Genomic DNA, 23,905 nt, shown 5'->3' on the forward strand with positions numbered 1-23,905 from the left:
AGCTGTTCCTACCAAATAAAGCCAAAAGCCCCCAAAAAATCTTTAAATTTTACTAACTGGGGGGTAGCTGTTAACGTTCTGTTTATATAGCAATTTCATAGTTTTAGGGTGGGTTTTTTTTTGCCTATGTTATGCTAAAATTGACTGTAAATCCACATTTAAAGCTGATATTTAAAAAAAAAAAAAGTCTTCCCTAGGGGATTCATATCTTTGTCACCTTTTTCACCCCTGTTGAGTTTGTATCTCTGTACTTTACTGCTCCAAAATTCAGTTAGGTCCATTTCCTGGTCCATCTCACATTTTTCAGCATATTACCTGAATTATTACTGTCTGATACCGAGCACAGCAAATTATGCCACTGAAGGAAGCATTAATAAATGATAAACCAGCAGCTGTGAGCGTCAGTTTTATGCAATCACGCCCTATCAGTAGTGTGTGTGTGTGTGTACAGTATGTGTGAGAGAGAGAGAGAGCGATATGACCATGTGTCTGAGGTGAGAGAAAGGGAGCGAAGTGGCCAAGACTCCAGGGACTACGCTGCATGAGACTTATCTATACTGATGCTTTATTTACCACCACCGTCTCTCCGCAGTCACCTGAAAGTTACTGTTTAATGTATAATTAAAATGGCTTAAGGGCTTTAAGTGTTCTGAACAATATATAGAGTATGAGAAAAGTTTGATATTTTATGCTTCAACGGCATACAGTAGTTGCATATATGTTTATGCATATTCACTGCCTAGTAAACACTGGTACTTTTAAAGGTGTTCAATCAGTAGAGAGGCAGAATTCCGGGAGTGCAAACACTTACTGAAACAGCATGTACTGCACAGTGCTGCACAATAAAAGTATCCATGGAGAACCATGTGTGAAGTGTGAAAATGGTTACAGAATGTTGTTTATGCGCATCAAGTAAGCAGCCAGTTAGTTAACTGTGTATCATGCTGTGTCCCTCTCTGCTAAAGGTGCCTATGTCTCCTCAGAAGCACAGTGTATCACTACAAATCAGAGTTATAAGGTAATGATTACTTTTGTGGCCTGTACAGTACAATCAACACATTTCTGTCAACAGTTGAACTGTAAAGAGGCATGGAACTGGAAGTTTACAGTAGATCCAGGTCACTTTGCATCCAGCTGAACTTTAGCTCAAAGAACTGCTGTGCCTATAGCATGGCTGTAGAGTTAAGGGACAATCAAACAGAGACTGCATCAAAAACACCGAAACAGCTGGTGCGCCTGTGGTGCGGGGCTGTGTGCGCCCCTACTCCATAGGTCTCTCACAGTCCAACAGCTTACTAGCTAGTTAGCCTATTTATCGGCATTGTAAACAGCATTATACTCACTCAGAGAGATTCACCTGGCTGCTCAAGCAACAGGAAGAAAGTGATAATATAGTAAAGCCTGTCTCTTGCTTGATTTGATTGGCTGCCTGGGCCAAGTTTGACATTGATGAGCGGTGCGACTCAGAGCCTTGCCACTAGAAAAACGTAACACGTGGTCTAAGAGAGGAGCGCACGCCAGGCGTGCCCTACCATAGGAAAACGATGGTTATGCTAGCGACACATTTTCTAGGGACACATCTCTGTGTGATAGCAATTTTTTTCTTTCCTCCAATCTTTGCCTCTTTGCAGCTCTACAGGCCTCTAACAATCCTTAAAAAACAAGGGGGGAAAAATTGCTCTTTGGTTGAGCTGGAAAAAAAACTGACAGAATGATGCAACCAGTCACAAAGGTCGCAAGTAGACACAGCTCATAATGTTCATTTTAAGGGGCCATAAGCCATATATAAGAGGGTAACATGCAGGCTTTTTGTACCCATATGACAATATCCTAGACTTTTCTATAATCTTAATCTTAATCTCTAATCTTTTCTATAAACACTTTTACACAAATTGATTCAAACTAAAGCTCTATGGCCAGGGATCCTCATTGAAATTGCAACAGGAAATGCAGCAAGTAACCTTTGATGTTCTGGCACTTGCGATTATTTAATAATGTGCATTGTTGTTCAGGGCACAGCACTTTTCTCCTAAAGGTAATCTTGCCTGTCTCCTGACTGTCTTGTGGAAGATTCAACAATATTGTCATGGTTTGGGGGTTTGTGTTCAGTCATTTTCTGTTTTATTTTGAAATAGTCTCTGTCCCTCAAGTATCTTTTAGTTTTGCTTCCTGTCTTTGATTGCTTTGATTGTTTTCACCTGTGTCTTGATCAGTTTCACCTGTGTGTTGTTGTGTAATCTATTCAAGTCTGTGTCCTTTCGTTGTTCACTTGTCAGTTTGTTGTTGCATCTCTGTCAAGCACCTTGGTTTCTTGTATTGGTGAGGTCTGGAGTCTTTGTTTCCCTTGTACCTTGCCTGTCTGTGGATTTGGATTTTACCTGCTCACTGTTGGACTTGTTTCTGTTTTGGACTGCTTACCTGCTGAGAGTTGCTTTTGCCCACCAATTCAGTGTAAGCCTTTTTTGTTAATAAAATTATTGATCTGCTCCAGCTCTACCTGGTAGTCTGCGTCCGGGTCCTGTTCCGTTATACTTCTGTTTTCCTGCTTGACACACAACAAATATGGTAAAACAGGAGGCTTGTGTATCAAAATTTAAGATAATCTTTTGATGCATTTACATTTAAATGGGTGCCAAAACAAAGTTTGAATTCTTTAGACTCCTGGAAATTTCAAGAAGCCAATTGTAAATGCATGCACGAATCAAGACCATTTTCATGAGAATACTCTTTTGACCACAGAATGATTATGTAAGATAAGTGATAAGAAAATAACAAACAGCTAAAATGGGGTAAGTAGTGATTTGTAATGAGAAATCTGTGTGAGTAGAAGCAATTTGGCCTTTTTTGTTTCCATTCCATTTATCTACTGTGACAGAGATTGTAGCACTGCGTTGGGGCCACATGTCATAACTGAACAAGGTAAGCTTGTTGTGAATGACACTAAAATATCAGTGCATTGGCGCTGTATGTAGATGCCAGAGATTAGTTACAGCCTAGGTGTCCTCAAGGATGGAAATGTTGGGTCCCATAGGAGTGAGTGCAGCTGGCTGATGGGGAAACCTTATCAGCAAGTTGCAGTGAGGTGTGTGTTGGGGTAGTATAAGGAGAGGAGGTAGATAATCTTCATCACAACTTTTGAATTTGGACTATTTGTTTTAACAAAAAAATTAAATTTGCTGTATGTCAAAGAAACCCGGAGCAATTTTGAGCTGTGGCTACCACCTACGCAGTCAGCTTGATTTTTGTTTACTTCTCTCCCAACTGTTGCCACCATACTGACATTTAAAATATATGACTAACCAATTAGTGACATATCTGAAAATCAATCAAAACAAGGGAACTGATGGCTTTTGCTGGCGGTGGTCTCTGACAACTTGAACTACAATTAGCTGATGACCTCTTGGGGGAGTCCTACATGAGCTGTAGGAAAGAGTTTTATTATGTATGGTCTCATTTGACCTAAGTTGAACAAGGAGATGAATACCTCATGAGGAAAGATCTGATTCAGTCAATGTTTTGAAGTGAAAACCTGTCATAAGGTTTGTGGCAGTAATTATATTATCGGGGGTTTGTAAGTGTTATTGATGAAGTACTGTCAGTGCTGAGATTTCAAGCTTTCTTTAGCTTTTTGCAAAGCACCTCAGCAATAAAGCCTAAAAGCAAAGCTAGTGTGGACATACTGTCTAGGCAGATGGAGGTAAGCACTGTGAAGTTGCTCTTATATTTGTTAGCCATGTGGCAACTAAAGTAATTAGCTAGCATCCATACAACCATGAGCCTGTGTACAAAGTATAGGGGGTCAGCAGACAATAGCTACTGTATATCATGCTACAGCAACTAGAGCCTGACCGATTTGGGATTTTTGATACCAATTATAGAGGGGAAACATTGACAGATTACCGATATGGTGGGCGGTTTTTGAGCTGAAATGGAAAATAGATTGTGCACCGATATGCAAAGGCACTCAAAAGGCTGCTTTCTTAAATGACTTTATTAAAGAATATTTAAGTTAAATATTTAACATGTTAAATAGACAGTCAACTAATTCTAGAAATGAACACTGAGAAAATAAAGAATAAATAATATAAAAAATAAAATGGCTAAATAAACATCAGCACTGTTCAGTATCAATCAATTGCTGATGTAGCAGAAAATGCCATGGAAATACTCAAAATACAATACCTCTAAATTGTAAAGTACAGTACTAAATGTACTTATTTACATTCCGCCACTGCTCTCTACTAAACCACAAATTCTCTAACTTACTCTATCAAGTTATGAGATTCATGCCACAGCTTTGTTCCCATTCTGAACCATTATTTCAATGGTTTGAACTCCAATCTAATTTTCTTGCTAATCAAAATGTGTCATCTGTAGTCAAGAGAGAAACAGTGCCTCTGCTATAAACATTCAGGAGAAAGGTTCAACGTATCTGGTGGAAAAAACAGGCTCCTGTGACTCCAATATGGAGACATTATTTATTTTCCAGCATTGCATCTCACCAACTAGGTAACAACGTAGCATGAAGTCAACACTCAACAGACTCAAACAACCACCGCACCATTGTCTGCTGCGCTGCAGAATGATGAAGAGATGCTCTGACGCTTACTATGAAGGTATTATTGGAGCTAAACAACTGAGCACCTGTGACAGTAGAATCTGTAGTTGTAGAAAGTAGTCACATATGTATCAGTAAATTTGAAGTCAGAGAAAAAAATGCTTTAGGAGTTGCACATTTTTTTTCTCTGCCACAAACAACACAGCAATTACACCTCAAATTCTTCATTGCAGGTGCACAAGTCCTATGCTACGAATCACAAATTAAACTCGTACGTTCACATTTTTGCTGCAGTGAATATGGTGCGAAACACACACACACCTGTATCAAAAAATGTGAAGTCATGGACAAAATTTGCACATATGCAAATCACTATGTGAATTCATGCAATGAGAGCTGCACACCTGTAGAATATTTTCTCAAATATTTTTTTTTTCTTGGGTATTTTTTTCTAGCACAAACACAAGTCAATAACTACAACTGCTTGAATCTGCTGCTAAGAGTCAAGCAGAGAGGCTTGGTTATGTGTAGCTCTGGTGTGTATTCCAGAAAGCGGGTTTAGTGAAAACTGAGTTTGTTAACCCTGAGATGAGGGAAACTTTTAATTTCCAGAAAGAGAGGTAACTTAAACTCTGGGTCAGTTGCCAGGGTAACTGACTCTGTGAACCTACAGGTTTTCAACAAACCCTGAGTTTCTGTCTGTCTCATCCCTCTTACAGAGTCAGACACGCTATTGTATTTCCTCATTGATTCAGTCTGTATCAAAGCGCATTAATTAGCTGAGGTTTTTTTTTTATGTCAGAATCAAAATCCTGGTTGGATATTAGTTTGTTATTCAGGACTATCTATAGGTAGACCTACAGCTGTCAGTCATTTCTTTGAACAGCGTTTTTTTCCCCCTCACATTCAAATATTACACAGCATCAAGTTAAGTCACCCTCAGCTCAGAATAAAACCATATCCTTTTTGCGTGTGGAGGTTTTTTTTTCATCAGGCTAACACTGTGACCCTGCACACAAGACATCAGTAGAGCTGTTAAGTAGAGCTGTTCCACTAAAATGTTTATTGCACATAATGTGTAAAATATTTTAAAATGTGTTAAATAGTAAAAATTGTTTCGACACTTAAGAACAATGAATAATTATCTCTATCACTCATGATGTGATTGGTGGCACTGATGGGACATAATTCCTATAATATTGGAGATTATATGTTAATATTTCTGAGTAAGCAGGATTGTGGTGCAATAGCAGAATGCCACACAGTGAACAGGGCAGGCCGGGTGTCCACAGGGCGAGCTGCCGCCAGACTGCCCATCCACGCACACCGAGCTTGGAAAAATAATTGAAGCAGGCTGCAGCCAGTACTACTTGGTTTCGGCGGCAGTTAGCTGCCTTATGTTCCAAAATGCAAATGTTACTTTTTGTTAGTGTTTGTAATGTGTCTGTTTAGAACACGGTGGTTTATGTTGGTAGTTGTCATTTTTGTGCTGGTTTATAGTTTTATCCATTAGTGAGATGGCTGTTACATTTCATGACACCAGCTGTATTTTGCCAATATCAGGGGGGTTCTTGAGAGCTGCTTCTTTTCGCTCATGTTACACTGCTTGCGGCTGTAGTGACAGTGCACTCTGCTGGATACACTTTGTCGTAACACCAATATGTTAACACAGGCCGTTCTTTCTGCCTAATATAACGAAAAGGTGCATATCAGATAACATATACGCCGACGTGGCTGACCGATAAATCGGTCGGGCTCTAACACCAACATCAGGCAAAGAAAAGAAAAGACTACAAGCAACAAAGTAAAAGCAAAGTATAGTCAAATTTCTGTCTCCTAACATATTTTAGTAATTGTGTTTTTGTCTGTGAGAATGCAAGATCATTTTACCCAAGTCATTTGATATTATTGTACAATAAATTATTGCTGTTGATCGATACCATAGACTGTATAAAATATGGATGTTGCCTCCGTGACGTCACCCATAGGTTTCTGAAGAGCCAGCGTGAAGCTCAGTGTGGTGGCTCCGGCTCACGCCATCTTGGCAGTGCCTAACTCCGCCGGCTCCCAGCTAATCCAAAAATGGGCAGACTGGAGCGTGGGTGGAGCTGAGGCGGGTTGAATGAAGCCTGGTTGCTGAAACCAGCCACCTGTGACGGCACCCACCTGTCACTCAAAGCAGCCACGACCTGAATTATGCATAACTTTAAGCCTTAATATCATTTAAACGGGTGAGTTATATAAAAATTAACCCCCGACCAGTTGTCATGAATGGGGAAATTAGCTATAGAGACCAAAACCATGTTTTGTACCAGGCTGTAAACATGTTTATTTCTGCTGTGAAGTTGGGCATTTTAACATGGGGGCTTATGGGGATTGACTCACTTTTTGAGCCATCCTCAAGTGGCCATTCGAGGAACTGCAGTTTTGGGCACTTCTGTGTTGCCTTCATTTTTCAGCCCAGGGGTGTCCTTGGGCAAGATATTGAACCCTAAATCACTCCCGATGGTCAGGCCTGCACCTTGCATGGCAGCTCGCTGCCATCGGTGTGTGAGTGTGTGTCTGAATGGGTGAATAAGAGGCAAAAATTGCAAAGCACTCTGGATGAAAGCACTATATAAATGCAGCCATTTAACATATACATACAGAAAATATAAAAATACAAACAACCCCACTGACAGTATTCGATAAGTAGGCGATACAATGTTTTCCTACATTAGGTGTCTGGTTCAGTAAAAGCAGTACATGAGAGATAAAGACAGACAGGGAAGTAACCCATCCAGAGGTGTTATCCTCACCTTTGTGTTTACAACTTGTCAAGAATGATCACTGTACCAGCGAAAGGTGCACCTCTGCATTGTGTCTATACTGAACTGTACACTCAGGTCAACCTTAGACTTACCTCATGCTCTTGTGGACAAATCGAAACAAACCACTGTGTCGGCTCAGTTCACTCAAAACTATGTGAATTTAATCTTAAAGTAACGGCTGCTAGAGTGGAAAATCGATGATGACTGTCACTGCTGCAAATTCTAATATCCCCTGACAGTGAAAGGAAACCAATGGGTATGATAATAGCTTGCAAGCTAAACAATATGGCTCTGTGTACTGGTGCATGTTGCCACAACTGGGTTGTAAATTCACTGATACCCAGGGCCAATTCTGCCTAATGCTTCAGAACTAATTTAAATGATGATGAGCCATATTATCAGACCTGCGCTAGTCCTCAGGCCAAGAGAGAAGAGTCGAAGAGATAGAGAAAAGCGTGGCAAGACATGAGGAGGATATGAGGAAGGAAGCTCATTTGTCACCATCTGAAGTAATAGTTGTTATGACTGGATTACTACAATGGAAACTTTGCATAGAATTACTCTTACACGATAGCTCTGTTTTCATATAGATCATACTTTGCTGAAATCCTAATGCATCATTTTAGATCTATGAAATGTCGCATGGTGCAAAGGGCCTGTTGGAGAGAAACAATCCCTTCTTATTCCCATTTTTCCCGCATGGGTTGCCACAGTCCAACCATCTGCTCCCTAGCTGTATATTTCAGTGCATTCAGATCAAGAAATATGCAGCACATTCTCCATGTCTAAAGAAATTAAACCATCCATCTGATATGGGAACTGCCAACAGTCCTGTCAGGCATTTTACTGAAGGTTAAGCAAATTAGCAATGTCCACTTCACTCATAACTTATTTTATAACTTATTTTTTTCTCTTATTCTGAACTCCAAATAATATTTGTCTCCCCAGAGTATCTGGATCTGTTATGAGGATGAAAAGGAAGGATGAATTCAAGGATGGACGCAGTGGACTGTACATGTGTGTGTGCATGCGCGCGTGTGTGTGTGTATTAGGGGTGGGCGGTAACAATGAGCCAGGAGATCCAGAGGTGGGGGAGAGACATAATGGCAGGGAGGGGTGGTGAAATGTGGCCATCCCAAGGACACTGCACTGAGGTTAAATTTATTGATCGCATAACCTTTTGAGGGGACATGTGCAGTGACATGTACTGTAGTAGAAGTGAATTCCACTCTCACAGTGATTGTTAGTTTTATTTGTGCAGTAATCGACAAAGGGGGAAGTGCTTTGAATCGGCTTAGTCCAGATTTTGATTGTTTCCACAGTGAATCTGTAAGATTGAACTTGTGGGATTTTAACAAATACAAATAAATAAAATGCTATTTTTACTGTGCAACAGTACTTTGGACGTGTTATTGAAGTCATGCACTTTTGGCTAAGGACAACCATCATCTTCCTTATATCCATGTAGCGCTTGCTTTTCCAGGATCGCTTCTGTGTGGACGGGCATGTTTACAGCTGCTGAAAAGCAAGACTTCCTCGCACAGCACTTCTCTTTACACCTTATGTGACTCACCAGTGAACCTTTGAATAGCTGGGGCAGAAAGAAGTGAAGAAAAAAGGGGGGGTCATGTTCTTACTGAGATGACAGGAAGAAAATTCTATATTAACCTGCTGCCATAACAGTGGAGGAGTAAGAGCCAAAGTGATTATGGCTGTGCTGGACTTGTTCTGCTGTGCTTTCCTGACTGGGTTGCTGTATATCATCTACCCATGATATTTATTTGAAAGTCCCCCCCAAAAAAAACAGCTTATGGAGAAATAATGGACTTAACAGCCAAAAGATATTTGTTATACTAGGTTTTCCTTGTATGATGGACTGGGCTACATGTCTTTTACTTTGGGTTTGATTGTAAATTAAAGTATAGGTTCACATCTCATTATTTCATTTCATCAAGTAAGTCTTAAAACAACATTCACATACTGATATGTACATTGAAACAGTTATCAGTTGCTGCAATTGTTCCTCTTGTCTATACCTTCTTGATTTGTCTAACTGAGACTGCTGAAGCTTCATATTAACTTTGGCTGAACTGAGGATTTTGTCCCCCATCTCTGTCTCTGACCATGAAGAGGAATTGATCTCTTCATGGTCAGTATGAAGAGGAGGAACACTTAGAGTAACCAAAAACAGTTTCAGTGTACTTATGACCATTTGCAGACTATTTCTCCTCCACTGGGCCCCCACTCCATTCTGTAAACATTCTGAAAAACATCGATTTTCTAGGCCTACCAATACACCCATGTGTCACCTTTTATTTTTGCCTTTTCACCATTTGAGCTTTTTTGATGTAATTTCTCCTGCTTATTTTCCCATTTATTTAGTCTTTTGGTGAGTTATGAATCACATTCCTCCTTGATGTCATCATTGGTCTATTTTTGTTTCAACTACTGTAAAAGAGCAAAATGATTAATGGTCTATTGCCATGGCAAACAATCTGAATAGAGTAAAACATTTCTCTATTCAATATTTAGATTTCTCTAAATGAAAAACCTGGCCAGAGTTACTAAGCCACCAGACTGTTTGAAAACTAGACAACAGACTAGCTAAATGTATTCTCAGACTGCAATAGTAATGGTTTAATGTAGCTGACATTAACTGGGGTGGCATAATTGTTTAATAAAATATACATTAAAAGAAACCATACTGAGATCTAAAGCGGTCAAAATTTTATACATCATTAACATAGAGAGTATGGAACTATACGGAGAGAGTTAAATATAGTGTTAAGCTAAATCATTGTAATAATGATGGTAATTGAAAATTAATTTCTGTAATGAAAAAAACTGACATTATTGACTAAAGAGAGATAGTGTGATATATTAAAGCTGCACCAACTGTGTTCATTCTGCACTGAACAGTTTTTGTAAAAATCTTGTGGGAGGCAGAGTGACCTTGAGACTAAAGAAAGCCCGGTAAAGAGAAAGTCACTGGTTTGATTCTTGTGACAGCAAATGTGTCCCCATCGATGCATTTTAACCTTTCAAAATGTCACAGAGGAAATCATTGTCAGTTGCGTTAAATAAGACTTTCGTTACTAATGCAAATACAGCTTGCAGGAGTACATTAATATGTCTGTGATGCAGGCTGTTAATATTTCTAGTGAGCTCAAACTTGCTGTGGCTCTCTTCCAGTCTGTCTGGGCATGTGCAGAGAAGCACTGCAGTGCTGCACTGTGAAGAGAGAGAAAGACAGAGAGAGAGGAGTTTTGACAGTGGAGTGCTCATTCCCTGCGATATTCACGTTGCCATCCCATGTGTGAGAGAGCATTTAGTGGATAAAAGAGTATATTTATGTGTAGTCCACTGCTGTAGCCCTGCATTGAGAAGCATCCATTAAGCATGAAAAGGTTCATGTCAATGTCAGCAGACCTACAAGGCACTGAATCCTTTTTCGTGGCACATATTCTCATTGGACAGCTCATCAGTATAGTAGAACTTTTTTCTTTTCAGATTTTCTCTTGCCAAACAACCAAACCCAGTCTATTTGGTGCAGTACAACATCTAAAACCATCTCATGTTAGATTAGCAGTGTAGTTCTGCTCCACCTTTCTCCGGTTCAACTCAGACCGCTTCAGCCTCCTGCAGAGATCTCAAGGACAGCTCCTTAATCAAGAGAAACAACCAAGTCCCATCACAGATAGTTTTAGTCTTTATTTGCTTTTGTTTGTTCCCATACAAACCTCCAACTGTGTCCTTTCTCCTTGGATCACTTTTCTTTCATCTGATTTAATTTCGGGTCCATTTGTTCTCTTGATGGCACAGATTCTTTCCCCTGTCGAGGCAGTAAAGATAGGATAAGAGTTTCACTTGATGTGGCACTGTCAAGTGAAAAAAAACGGTCCACCTGTGCTCTAACCAATCCTTCTAGGTCAGGAAACACCCAGCTCAGATCAACAACAACTGATCTAAGCTGGGGGATTTGGGTAAACACTGAGAAAAGGAAATATGTAGTGAGATCATGGTCTCTGCTCAGCCTGTCATTAAGTTTGGAATGTGGCAACCAGATGGACACACACACACAAACAGAGAGAGAGAACTGATTAAAGCAAGGATGCCAACAGTCCCGGCAAACAAGCTCTAACTACTCATACCCGGAAACCAAGAGAACATAATAAAACAGTAATTTATTTGAAAGAGACAATAAAGTACAGAGACAGAGTAAAGGTAAAATTAAAGTTAAAATGCTTCCTTTGTTGTTCTGTGTTGTTTTCTGGAAATTGATGACATGGCAAAAGAGTCAAAGATAATTATTTCAAATTTCTAAGACAGAAGATGTTGCCAGATATTATAGTGAAGTTATTAGCCCTGTAGCTTTGATACAGTATCAGCCTGCAACATTAATTGGCTGCTTGTGCTGTTGCAGGCATGATCCTTCTCTGCCTCTCGGGCTGCTGAGGCATCAAAACAGGTGGAACATAAATGGCACAGCATGTGCACCTCAGAGTCGTGACGCACCCTGGTATTTCTAAAAGCTGTCATCCATTTTGTGGGCAATGATGACGATAGTGGCAAAAGAGGGGTGGGGGTGGGATCTCTTGGTTGAAAGGGCCATCAAGTGGCCGGAAATTGAACTGCACCTTCAGACGGTTGCTGAGCCATAGAGGCTCTGTTGTAATGAAGCGAGTAGACCAGTGAAACACTGCTTTCCCTTGAACTGAAATGGTCAAGCTTGAGCAGGCCTTTTGAAGCAGGCTCAAGGTGTAATTTGCTGCTAAATGATACTGTAAGAGGAATAATTCCCAGTCATTAATAGGGAAAAAAAACATGGTTGTAATAGGAAATCTTGCACAACATTTCACCTGAATAGACATTCTGACTAATGTCATATTCTGAATAAAGTTAAATCATACCTAACTGACCTCACAGATAGAAAAGCTACCACAGTGGCTGTATGTCACACCTAAGTCATTTTGTTTCACTGGGATATCCTTTACAGGCTCCTCAGTGGCTCTGCTTTCCAACTCCCTGTAATGCCACACCGCATTCCTGAGAAACTGAAGAACTCTTGGGTTCTGGAGGTGCCAGTGAACAGTGTTTGTGCTCAGATCAGGCCTGCTGGCAGAGGTCACACAGAGGTCATGGTCATTCAGAAGTAGTCAGCAGCATTAGTGTAGGGTTTCTCATCAACTCCCTTAGATCACTTGACCCAACGAATGAGCAAGATAGTGAGGTGAATTTGGGTTAACAGCGCATGAAAGTTACAGCTTAGTTCCTGCTGATGTACATGGCTTGGTTGACATGCTTCATGTTGAAGTGCTGACTGGAAACAAGGGGTGGAAAGTAGCTCCTAGTACTGAGCACATACTTAAGTGCAGTTCTGAGGTACTTGTACTTTCCTTGAGTATTTGAATTTTATGCTACTTCATACTTCTACTTGTGTTTTAGAGGGAAATATTGTACTTTTTACTGCACTACCTTTATCTGACAACTATAGATATTGATTGCAGATTAAGATTTTAAAACCCAATAAATGCATATGCAATAAATGAAAATACCCAACTGTGTATAACACAGTTAACATTAGTTCCACCTTGACCAGTCAAACCTCTCAATGCTGCTAACATATGAATTAATCAGTGCTAATAATCCAATAATGTAACAGATAATTATCAGGGACTAGGACTTTTTGGTACATTTTGCTGATCTGTTGAAATTAATGAGGCTTTTAAATTATATAGCAATGAGAGCAAAATGTCAGTGAACAGCTCATAAGCCATAAACTGGCAACATAATCAGTTGTTATTTGAATTTTACAGGTTCTTTAGAGTTTTTAGTTTGATGCTTCAGTTTTAAGATTACAAATGTTTAGACGTGATATAATGAAGCACATATTGTGCCACTGGGCCCCAGGCTATAAATATATGTTTGTCCTGCAATCCTTTTGTTGATATTTTTTTCATGCTCAATTAATTCACAAACTCTGTTTTTCTCTTTCAACATGCTGCTCAGCTTTGTTTGTGATGACTTGGCTGATATTTTGCACCGTAATTCCGTTGTGTTTTGACGCAGTAAATAAAGACAGTAATCTACTTTGCTTATACAGAAACTACAGGGAAAAAAGCTGCCCCCTGGAGGATTTAAGACAGTGGTCTGAGTTGAGTAAACGTAAGTAATTGCTTATCTTATTTGACTAACGAGTTCACCTTGTTGACATTATGCTGACCAGTAAACTTTATTAATTTTCTGCTGTGTTTTGTTTAGTTGAGATTAAATCTGCATATTCTTGTCTCTTCATGTCACATGACCACACATCACAAGCTGAAAACATCATCATCGGTTAAGAGATGCATTCAAAATAATTTTGTAATGTTTTGTGAGGTTTACGTATTTCAAATGCGTATTTAATTTTCATCATATTTGATTCAATAAATCTAACATAAATTCTTAATGGGGTATGATTTGGTATTGCGCTTCCATAAAGTTTGCTGGACTTGTGATAGACAGATTTTAAAAAAGATTTGTCAAAATTGAAGCAGAGGCCGAGATATCCTCATATGGATCAAGCTCCAAAAACATATATATGATCCTACACTTCTCATAATGCAACTCAGTAGTCTTTCATTAAACATTTCATTAACTTTGATGACATAATCAGGGTTATTTTTTTAAACTTTGGAAAGCTCCCTCCAGAGCCACAGAAGAAATTAAACAACTGTTTTCACAGGCTGAGTAGTACTCCTCTGAACTTCATGTGTAAAATCGGTGGCATGCCCCTTTAATATTTTAGGAAATCTTGTTAAATCAATTTATGAATGACTATGCTTATAACCTCAAATAGAGGTACAATAAATTAATTACTTGAAATGTTTTTGTGCTCATATTGCTAATGCATTCTTAATGTGTTGGTTTTAAGAGCATCCACTTAGTGTCATATTAACTGAAACTTGTATCTTGTATCTAATCATCTGATGATGAACATACATTTATGTACTAATTTAAATATTTTGTATTTATTATTGAGAAGTTGTTATTTCAGTAACAGCCACGCGGTGGTAGCAAAGATGCAGACGTCATGACACACATAGAGCGTTCTACTCGGTTCTACTATAACTTGTATATGTGTGTGTGCGCGTGTGTGGGGTGAAAGATGGGGTAAGCGGTTAGTGCGCTGTTCCTATCAATTTTTAAAGTTTTACTGAAGAGAAGCCGTTAACCAAAGGGTATATTTTATTAAAAAAATACATATTTAAGGATTAAAAAGTTTAAAATATTCGGTTTCTTGACGTGACCTGTCAAAAGTACAGAGTAGGGAAAGTTCCCGTTAAGCTAGCCTCCGTAGTGACACACCACAAGAATGAAAAGCAGTTCATTGACGTTAGCAACTCAGAAGCACGGGGTGAGTGGGAGGGTCTGTCGCTGTGCCACACCACTTTACACTCTGAAGTTGTAGGAGTGAGGAGGTAATCATTACAAGTGTGGATTACTGACAGCACCTAGGTGACTGGACCGATGAGATGATACTAAAACACAACAGGAGTCCTCTTCTGCTCACCGTTACCTGCATGTACTTCTCAGGAGGTTTGCTTTGGTCCTACCAAGAAGAGGATGCCAGTGACGGGTAATTGTTAAATGACACGAGGACTCCTTGCATGAGAGATGAGAGAAAAATGCTTTGCTTCAAAATGTTTTCTTTTCACAGTGAAGAGTGCTCTGAAAATAACATTTCTACAACAAAGTACCCCTGTGTGAAGTCGACTGGAGAAGTTACAACGTGTTACAGGTACAGTAGAGTGGTTGGATGCTGTTCAAATTGTGTTATTGACCAGAAAATGATTATAATAGTGTGAAACTATCAAGCTGCAGTCCAGTGTGTTTTTTGCCCATGAAAGTGATGCAAAATGTAGTTCTACATGATATAAAATTGGACTTGTCATTTATTATTCAAAGCAATAATGTTGTTTGAATGGTGAATTGGTTGAAATGTTAGTGAATGGAAAATAGTTTATACTGTGTATGACACTGGGCACAGTTATGCCTTATGAAGCCCTGAAAGACAAATGTAAGTGAAAATCACAAATCATATTGCCTGAGGCTGCTAATAGCTTAAAACACACACACACAAATCAATAGGCTATGAGACATCCTCCAGTGTTTCTTTTTACCATGCATGTGATTATTATAATGATGTGATTATTATTTTCATCTATTGTCCGTCTGATGTTTAAGACTTGTAAAATGTCTGCTTCCTAGCAAGGTTGCAGTTGATCATTACAGACATTACAAATCACCATTAACCTTCTTAAGTTATTATGTAATAATGTATCTAATGTGTTATTAGATTTCTGGGGAGAGATGAGCCAATGTGGACATCCTTTGTGAACTTAAGGGATCATGGCAATCTAAATATCCACACGCCTCCAGATTGGCCTGTCATGCTCTGACACTGGCTTTAATTATGACAGTTCACAGACACAGTGGACACAGCGTTGGCTTGCAGCAAAACTCCTGTCAGAGGCTACAGATTAAGTTGTTAGAACCTAATCTGTCTTCATTGCAATGGGCCACCTCACAGGCATAATGAAAAAAACTTACTGACTTTAAAGAGGTAGTTTAGTCAAAAATCAATTCAAATATCCACTGTGCTATTCTTTTAAGGCCAATTCATAATTTTGGTGAAAAGCACATGATTTACACAATAGAAGTATGTGACAAATAGATCAGATATAGTTTACAGCAACAAAGTTTGACAAAGAGCAAAAGAGCTAGACACGTGCTACTCTCAAACACCCCCATACTCCTTATGGACAGCTGATAAATACTCAAACACCACTTTGCAGGAATGTAAAGCTCTTTTTTGATGGGTGCACTGTTGATTTGGAAACAAAATCATGCGACTTATTCAGGGAACTGATTTCAAACATTTTGTCAATGATCTTGATTCATAGCAAATCTATTTCTGTATGTTCTTTTCTGGGAAAGCATATCAAGAACTAAAGAAATGCCAGATTGCTGAATATCTCCTCTGAGAAGTCTTCCAAATGTAGACTTTGTAAGGTTTCATCTCTGCATTACTTGACAAAGTGCTGGCCGTGGTTCAAGCACAGAGTGACATCCTGTTTGATCTGCAAATCTCAAACACATTCTTAACATAATTATGTTGGTTTATGGTTATTGGCTGCAGCCACAGTTGTTTCCCACAATGTTTATTTAAAGAAAAACAACTGTTTTAGCTAAGAGCCAAGATAATGTGTCCTGGGTGCATTTCAGTTCACCTGTACGGTGTGAGCTGATGACTGCCCATCAGCCCTGTAATGGTTAGTAGAGAAGTTTTATTGTAGTGCCAAAGATTCAGATTAATGATCTGAATTTGATAAGATGAATGTGGCTTTTGCATACTGCATTTATTTTCAATGTGCAGTCATGTACCAGTGCAATTGCGCTTTGGCATGACTGAGATGTAGTTAAAAGGGAGCCAAGCGTGATTTAAGTTGGCAAGATTCAGTTGCCAAAGGAAAATATAGGCTTATGGCATTCATTAGGAGTATCGGTGTCTCTGCACATCTCGGAACATTTTGTTACTGTAATAAACAGGTTTTTTTAATGCTGTCATAACTGTACACACAGGTGTGATATAGCAGTTTGAATCTATAACGTGGGCCCCCAATATGCCAAAGGACCCACATTTTTTATTTAATTGTTTATGCATCATTTTCTTTTTGGACGACAATCTGTATAACTGCAGAAGTTACATGGGCATCAGTTTGCATACCACTAAAGCTTACAATGCACGTGGCATGATGAGCAGGTCCTTCGTGGGGTGAGTATAGGGGTCGTGATCATGGTTAGCTTTTGGTAAGGATGTGTAAATTCTCACTAAACAGTTTAATTAATGCAATCATCAACCTGGATTTTGTTTTGAAAATTCTTATTTGGTAATTTGGTGAATTTGACAATGCTGTCTTTACCAGCTAGCAAAATAAATAAAACGACTGTACATTACTAATATGTTACAAATAAAGAATTACAGATATGAATGTGAAGACAAAAAAAAACAAACACTTATTTTGTTTTGCTTTTTAAAGGAATAGTTTGACATTTTGGGAAATAAGCTTATTTGCTGTCTTGCCAGGAGTTAGATCAGAAGATTGACTTTGAACATTATAGAAGCACCGAAATTCAAGTCTTCTGTAGGTCTAGTGAGAGAGGAGGGGACAACATGAAGGAATTTTGAAACAGGCCCTCTTTGCCATGGCATTCCACTGTGTGCACAGTTTTAACACTCATCCTTAGAGCATTTATCATATTGTGAAACAGCACCAGGGGAGACAGCAGAGACCCAGAGAGCATATGTCACAGTACAAGAGAAGTATCAGGGCCTCAGTTGACTCTGACCATATCTGTCTCACTGTCAGTGCAAGCACTTTCTTCTCTCACTGTCTTTCTGGGTTGTTGTTTTATATGGAGATTGTCATATTTGGGTTCAAGGTCTAGTGTCTTACAATTCAGAATTGTCAGGCTTCAAAATATATGCTTGTATTTTTACAGGCTGTGGGGTTAAATATGCTTGGCTCATAATAAGATGTGAAAGGTTGTGCAGGGTTTTTGTTCCAGAACTTGCACTTCAATCATGAATGCCTGTGATTGCATCATAAATGCTTCACTAAAAACCAAAGGAGGGCTTGATGAAACTGATAAGGTGTGAGCTGTTTGTTCCAATTTGGCAACACCTTTAGTGCTAAGCGGTCACTGCTGTTGCGTTTTGGCAGTACACCTCCCAGTGATCAGTTTGTAATCAGTATTGCCAGTAGTATGGCTTTTGTTGCTGTTGGTGGCTGTCTTTTTTTGTTAGTTCGGCCATTGTGATCATGCTAACCATCCTCTTTATCCTCATAGTGTATTTTTTGCTGCTGCTGAAAACATAAACCCATCTGTTTCTGTGTCCAGAGAATTTTCTGTGGCTTGTGTGACAAAGCACGATTACTGACTTAGCTGGACAAACGCACTGAGAATAACCCAGAAGAGGTTTTTATTTGAGTCCATATTGCAGATTTGTGGGGCTTCCAGGTTTTACTCAGCAGTTATCCAGCTATCTTCATAATCCTGCTTTGTAAAACAGACCCCCTGGGGGAAATATTCCTGACAGTGCCTGTTAGCAAACAGCAAATCTTTGATCTTTCATGAACTACTTTAGGCTGAATCACTTTGTCAGTTGGCAATAGGGAGTGACAGAACAGATATTTATGAAAAGGTGTAGGGTTATGTACAAAAAGTTAATTATTTTATTGTTTTTATGCTGTTCAATCAAACTCATTACATTTTGTGCAGTTTACTCAAAATGTAGACTTTTTTTCAGCTGCTGAGATTTAGTGCCATATGACATCTCTGAAAATCCAAGATGAGAGCCAGATCCAATGTGTTAACCACCATAGGATCGAGACACATTAATATTCTTTGTTTATAACTTTTCTTAGGTGACAAGAGGTACATGAAACAGTGATTACATTGGCTTGATTTATTGTGTATATGATGTCGGCCTTACCTACTCTGTTAAGGAAATGCTTCTCTGGAAAAGAAGCAGAACACAGGCAGAGTGAGTCACATAATTGATGTGTGGCATGTGCAATTGTTGCTTTGTTATTATTCCAAATAATTCTGGCGGTACTAAGCATTTTGTTGTGCCCTCCTCCTCTCCTCTGGAATTCAGGGGAAACTCTGGTTTACGCAGTAAGGAAACTGAGGATAACATTTCTTCAACCCCCCCCTGTGAGACATGATAGCCATGATACTTCTCATGCACTTGACTGATCCAAACAGCATTGCTTTTGTCCCATAAATGTCCCCATCAATTCATTCCAATGTAATCCAATGGGATTTTTTCAGAGGTATTTCTTACATCTCTCATTTTACTCACTCCTTTTACCCATTGTATTCTAGTGAATCATGTGGCCCAGAAATTTGTGGAAAATAATTAGATATATTTTCCAGTTACTGCAAAAAGAGTAATTGATTTATATTGTGATTTCCAGATTCAAACACAGTGGGGGGTACTGCTCAGTTCCAGAGAAATGATCACTTCAGTCTGATTATTCAACTTGGCTACAAGGCTACAGGTCTCTCTTGTTTCCTTAGTTTTCAAATCTGGTTTTCACATCATATTGAAATATATTCTGCACCTTGGAATAATCCTCTCTGCTGGACTTCTGTTCCCTTTCTAAATTCAAATAGCTTTCAACACGAGAAATACACTTTGTTGCCATATTGTCATCCCTCCAGTGATCGTAGCTCCATGAAGGATATATTGTGGCACAGCTTAAGGAGTGCAGCAGGCCCCAGTTAGTTATGTGTTGTCCTTTTGGGCTACTACATTTCTGATAAAACTATAAATGTTCTGCACCGAAAAGTGGAACAGGTTTATTGACAACATACAAGTAGCATCTTTTGGGAGAATTTCTTGGTGGAAAAACATGTAACTCAGGAAAGCCCCCATGTCATAATATTACTGTGAATGTCAACTGAGCCATGGGCACATATCCACTGTTGTTATTATTTAATAGGTTGGAGTCCTTTAAATAGATGTCAAACTTACATTTTCCAACATTTATGAACATTTCTGCTCATACTAAGGTTCTAGGTGAAAGTACACATACACTGATAGAGTATAATTAGTCATTAAGCACAGTGATTATTTTAGGATGAAAGAATGAAAACCCTCTGCAGGAAAACTGATGACTGCACATGAGGGAGTTGGAAAATAGTAGGCAATTTAAAATGATTACTCTCACTCTCAGACGTTCTCTAAAGATGTTTTTTTTTATTACTTACAAACCCAATTATCAACCACCTCGTGTATGCTACTGGATATGCGTTAGAGAACCAGTTAGTAGACTTTATAAGTATACTTGTCAAGTCTTGTCTACTTCTTTGTACAGAAAAAATGAGCAGCAGCACAGTTCATGTCAAAAGATTTTGGAAGATAGCACTAAAGCAAAATAGCAAACCAGTAATACACTTGCTGTAGCTGTTGTTCTGTTGTAAACAATGTTCTAGTTGTTTCCATGTCGGGGTTTCCAAAAAGACCAAAGTACCAAAGCAGACATATTTTTGATTTATTAAAAACACATCTGTAATTACTAACAAAACATTTTTAGATGTGGTTTAAACCGCAAATTATTTTTAGGAATGACATCATTATAAGCTGTTGCAGTTAAGCAATTGAAAGGACAAAAATGCATCATGATAAAGTAAATAAGTTGACTGAGGAAGGAGCGTGGAATAAGTCCAAGCAGTTTCTCAACAGCCCTTTGAGTGAAACAGAGTTTACCGGAATTAACCTCAATAGATTCAGAATCAGATAACACAACTGAAAATCATGCCAATCAAAAATGCCTGAAATGATTTACAGTACCTGGCACTGTTTCCCAGCATTTTGATACTGCATACTGAGTAATAACAGAAAAAGTAACAGTGAAAGGTGCTGATATAATGTACACCATTACATTACACAAGCAACTCTACTCAAGTTATTAAAAGGCAACAAACTCTTGTTTTACAAACTGCTGAATACATGTACTAAATAACCAACACAACCATAAGACTGTGGTCTGATATATCCCATAATTCATCATAATTCAAATCCCTGAAATGATACATAATGTCCTGTCAAACAAAAGACATCAACATCTGTTTTCTATCAATATTCAGAAAGAGGCTATGTAGCCTGTTAACTGAAGTACACTGCTGTATTACAGCGATTGATTGGGTTCAAGGATTTGACATGAACATTTGCTATTGCTCTTTAATGACATCTAATGGCACAGCGGAGAAGGTCAGCTGTCAGATTAAGCTAATGATCCTAGTCTGTCTGATTTAAAATACTATGAAAAATACAATGAAATACTGATAACTTGTTTGTTTTTGTTTTTTCTTTGATTGACTCATAAACGCCGTCAGGGTTGACAATATGTTTGCAACTGCACTGCAGAACGAAAAACAAGAGTTTTCTGATCTGGCGCCTTTATCAACAGGACAACTGCATTTGCCTATGCCTTCTAAAACTCTTACAAATCACTGTTTGAAAGAGTTAGGAGCAGAGCATGGTTTGGGTTAAAATTACTACTTCGTTAAAATTAGGGGACCTTCGTCGTCATGGTTACAATAATAACCACTTGTCCAAGGTTAAGGAACGGCTGCTGTCATGGTTAAAAGAAACCACTGTAGACTGTAGGTAGGAAACGAGAAACGAACAGCGGTGTCCTGTGGCAAAGTCCCATGTTTTGTTGACCCACTCGGACAAGAGTCATAATTACTACTAAGACCGCTAGAGGGATTTGTCACTTCAGCATAAACATACGTTGGTTTTGAGACACCTGCTGAAGTAACTTGTTGTATTTCTTGGGAGGACAATCCTTTTTCCAGCATATTATCTCCTTACTAGGTCAGACAACAGAATAAAAGAATGGATGAAGTTCAAATCTGTTTATTACATCGTCCTTGAATTCAGCTTATTTTATTTATGAAAGCCCTATAGTTGGAGCCCCTAAGGCCCCATTTAACCACCAAGTTCAGTTTCTGTAGCTTCGTCCACAAACATCCAATGCACCCGGAGCATTGTTAATGATTAAGGGTTATCGTTGTTATCAATATTTGTTAAGGGTTAAGAAATTATGAATCCAGGAGTTGGTGCAGTTCCTGTTTTGTACTTACATCATCTGTCATGCATCAAATAGAAAAATGTAATTTAAGGGCTTGGTGTAATTTATGTTCCTGTTGTAAAATATGTAGTAAAGAACCCTCAAAGTACTTTACATTGCAAAATAAAAATACATAGAACTTAAGAACATCAGTCTTTTAAAATATACCAACAAAACCTTTACATGTTCCTGTTGTGCAGAGAGAAGTTACTTAACTTAGGATAATAGTGTTTTAGAACTTTATTTATGATTATCACTTGTTTTTCGCCATTGCCTGTGTTCAGACACATCAAATAATGGTCACTTTAGTCTGTTTTCCTGTCCCATAGAAATATTATTTATGTTGATGTTAGTAATTCATAGCTTATACACCCTAGAGTCAGCCATTATTGTGTGTCACTTTAATGGTGTCGCACTTTGTACCATATTTTGAATAATATTGTTAAAGAAGTCAAGCCAATTGGTCATGAGTAGTTTTTGGAGGTCCTGCCATTAATATATTAGTGTGCTGTTGGAATTTCTCACAATCATGGGAGAACTGTGTTGTGAGTGGGAGGTGGAGGCAGGTTTTTCAAGTTTGATTTACATTTGTCATTCATCTTTGCTCCCATAGGGGGTGATATTTTACAAAACATTTTAATAGCATATCTTTATTATTTTATTGTAGATGAGATGTAAAAGAGCTGTTTAGCCATAGTCTTGTCAACAACTCAGCTAAATTGGTGATATACCCTATTAGGTAAAGGATGAATCCCCATCCTGTCCCTTAAATGCACTGAGGAAGATACAGTGGAGTGTAAGTTATCATAGTGAGAGCAGGGGAGGACATGTTAGTGTTAAGGAGCATTCCTTAGTGACGGATGTAGAGCACAAGCAGCAGCAAACATCTTCTCTCTCTCCTCTCTTATGTCTTTTATGCATTGCACTTCATTAGTAGTTGACATGTGGTGTATCAGAAATATAGATACAGTTGGTGTTCAGAACTGCTATTGAATTCACTATTTCATTTTTTTTTTTTTACACAAAATGTGAAGCACCTGGTCAAAAAATCAATGAATATGGTCCTGTTCTTCCTTTTTTTTCTTTCATGTTTCTTCTTTGAATAATAACAAACATATATTTTTCTTTAGATTCTAATCAGACTTATTCAAACATTTTCAGCATTACTGGACAGAGTGTAATTTGATTTGGTTCCTTACAAATGCATCTTGCCATCTGTTTTCATTTGGAAGAAGAACGTAATACAAAACATGCCTTTACCAGGAAGATCATGACTTTTAGAGTTCTTGCTTCATGATGTCTCCTAAAGCCTGGAGTTGTTTTATCAGAATAGTTTGATAACTGTTATTTGGATGATTTTGACCCATTGCCCATTGAGTACACATACTTCTGCATTGTACAGTAGTTATCAAACAGTATGTGGAGGACAGGCTGTAAATGGAGATGGATGTTCTACCTCTGTCAAAGCCTCCACATCTTCAAAGACATGTACAGGGTGTGGGGCTGATGTAAGTAACCATCTGAATATCTAATGGAAATGGAAATGAGGACTAAAGGTGAAATGAAATTACCTTAAATGAAATATATAACTACAGGACATCCACCTGGCCTCTTTTCACCTTCAGTGTTATTGCAAATCAGAGTAATTTCATATGGCATAAGTACATGTATGTTAACATAGAAGCAGTTATAAGAAATTGGCATCTGCATTCATTGATAAATAGGTGCTGGTGTTCACATCATGAAACATTTTGATACCTCTACATGTTGTGACCTTCTGACTCAGTTTTAAATACATGCTAAATAGTAGTAGATCTTAAAGATTTATTTGGTGTATGGTGATCTTT

The 23,905-nt window shown here is 38.5% G+C and overlaps 1 protein-coding gene across 2 annotated transcripts in view; it reads left to right on the forward strand.

Annotated features, from left to right (window-relative positions):
- Positions 1-2,769: 2,769 nt before the first annotated feature.
- Positions 2,770-23,905, forward strand: part of ccbe1 (collagen and calcium binding EGF domains 1) — a 49,467-nt gene continuing 28,331 nt past the window's right edge. Inside the window, exons 1-4 of one of the 2 annotated variants that reach the window (XM_044173149.1) lie at positions 2,770-2,789; positions 13,472-13,533; positions 14,944-14,986; positions 15,068-15,148. In XM_044173149.1, coding sequence (XP_044029084.1) covers positions 2,785-2,789; positions 13,472-13,533; positions 14,944-14,986; positions 15,068-15,148 — 191 coding nt within the window. In that variant the 5' untranslated portion in view covers positions 2,770-2,784. Of the gene's footprint in view, positions 2,790-13,471; positions 13,534-14,493; positions 14,765-14,858; positions 14,987-15,067; positions 15,149-23,905 lie in introns of those variants that run through there. The other variant, XM_044173148.1, reaches the window with a different exon arrangement.

Source organism: Siniperca chuatsi, linkage group LG18, assembly GCF_020085105.1.
Source record: "Siniperca chuatsi isolate FFG_IHB_CAS linkage group LG18, ASM2008510v1, whole genome shotgun sequence".
In the NCBI taxonomy this organism is placed as follows: Eukaryota; Metazoa; Chordata; class Actinopteri; order Centrarchiformes; family Sinipercidae; genus Siniperca; species Siniperca chuatsi.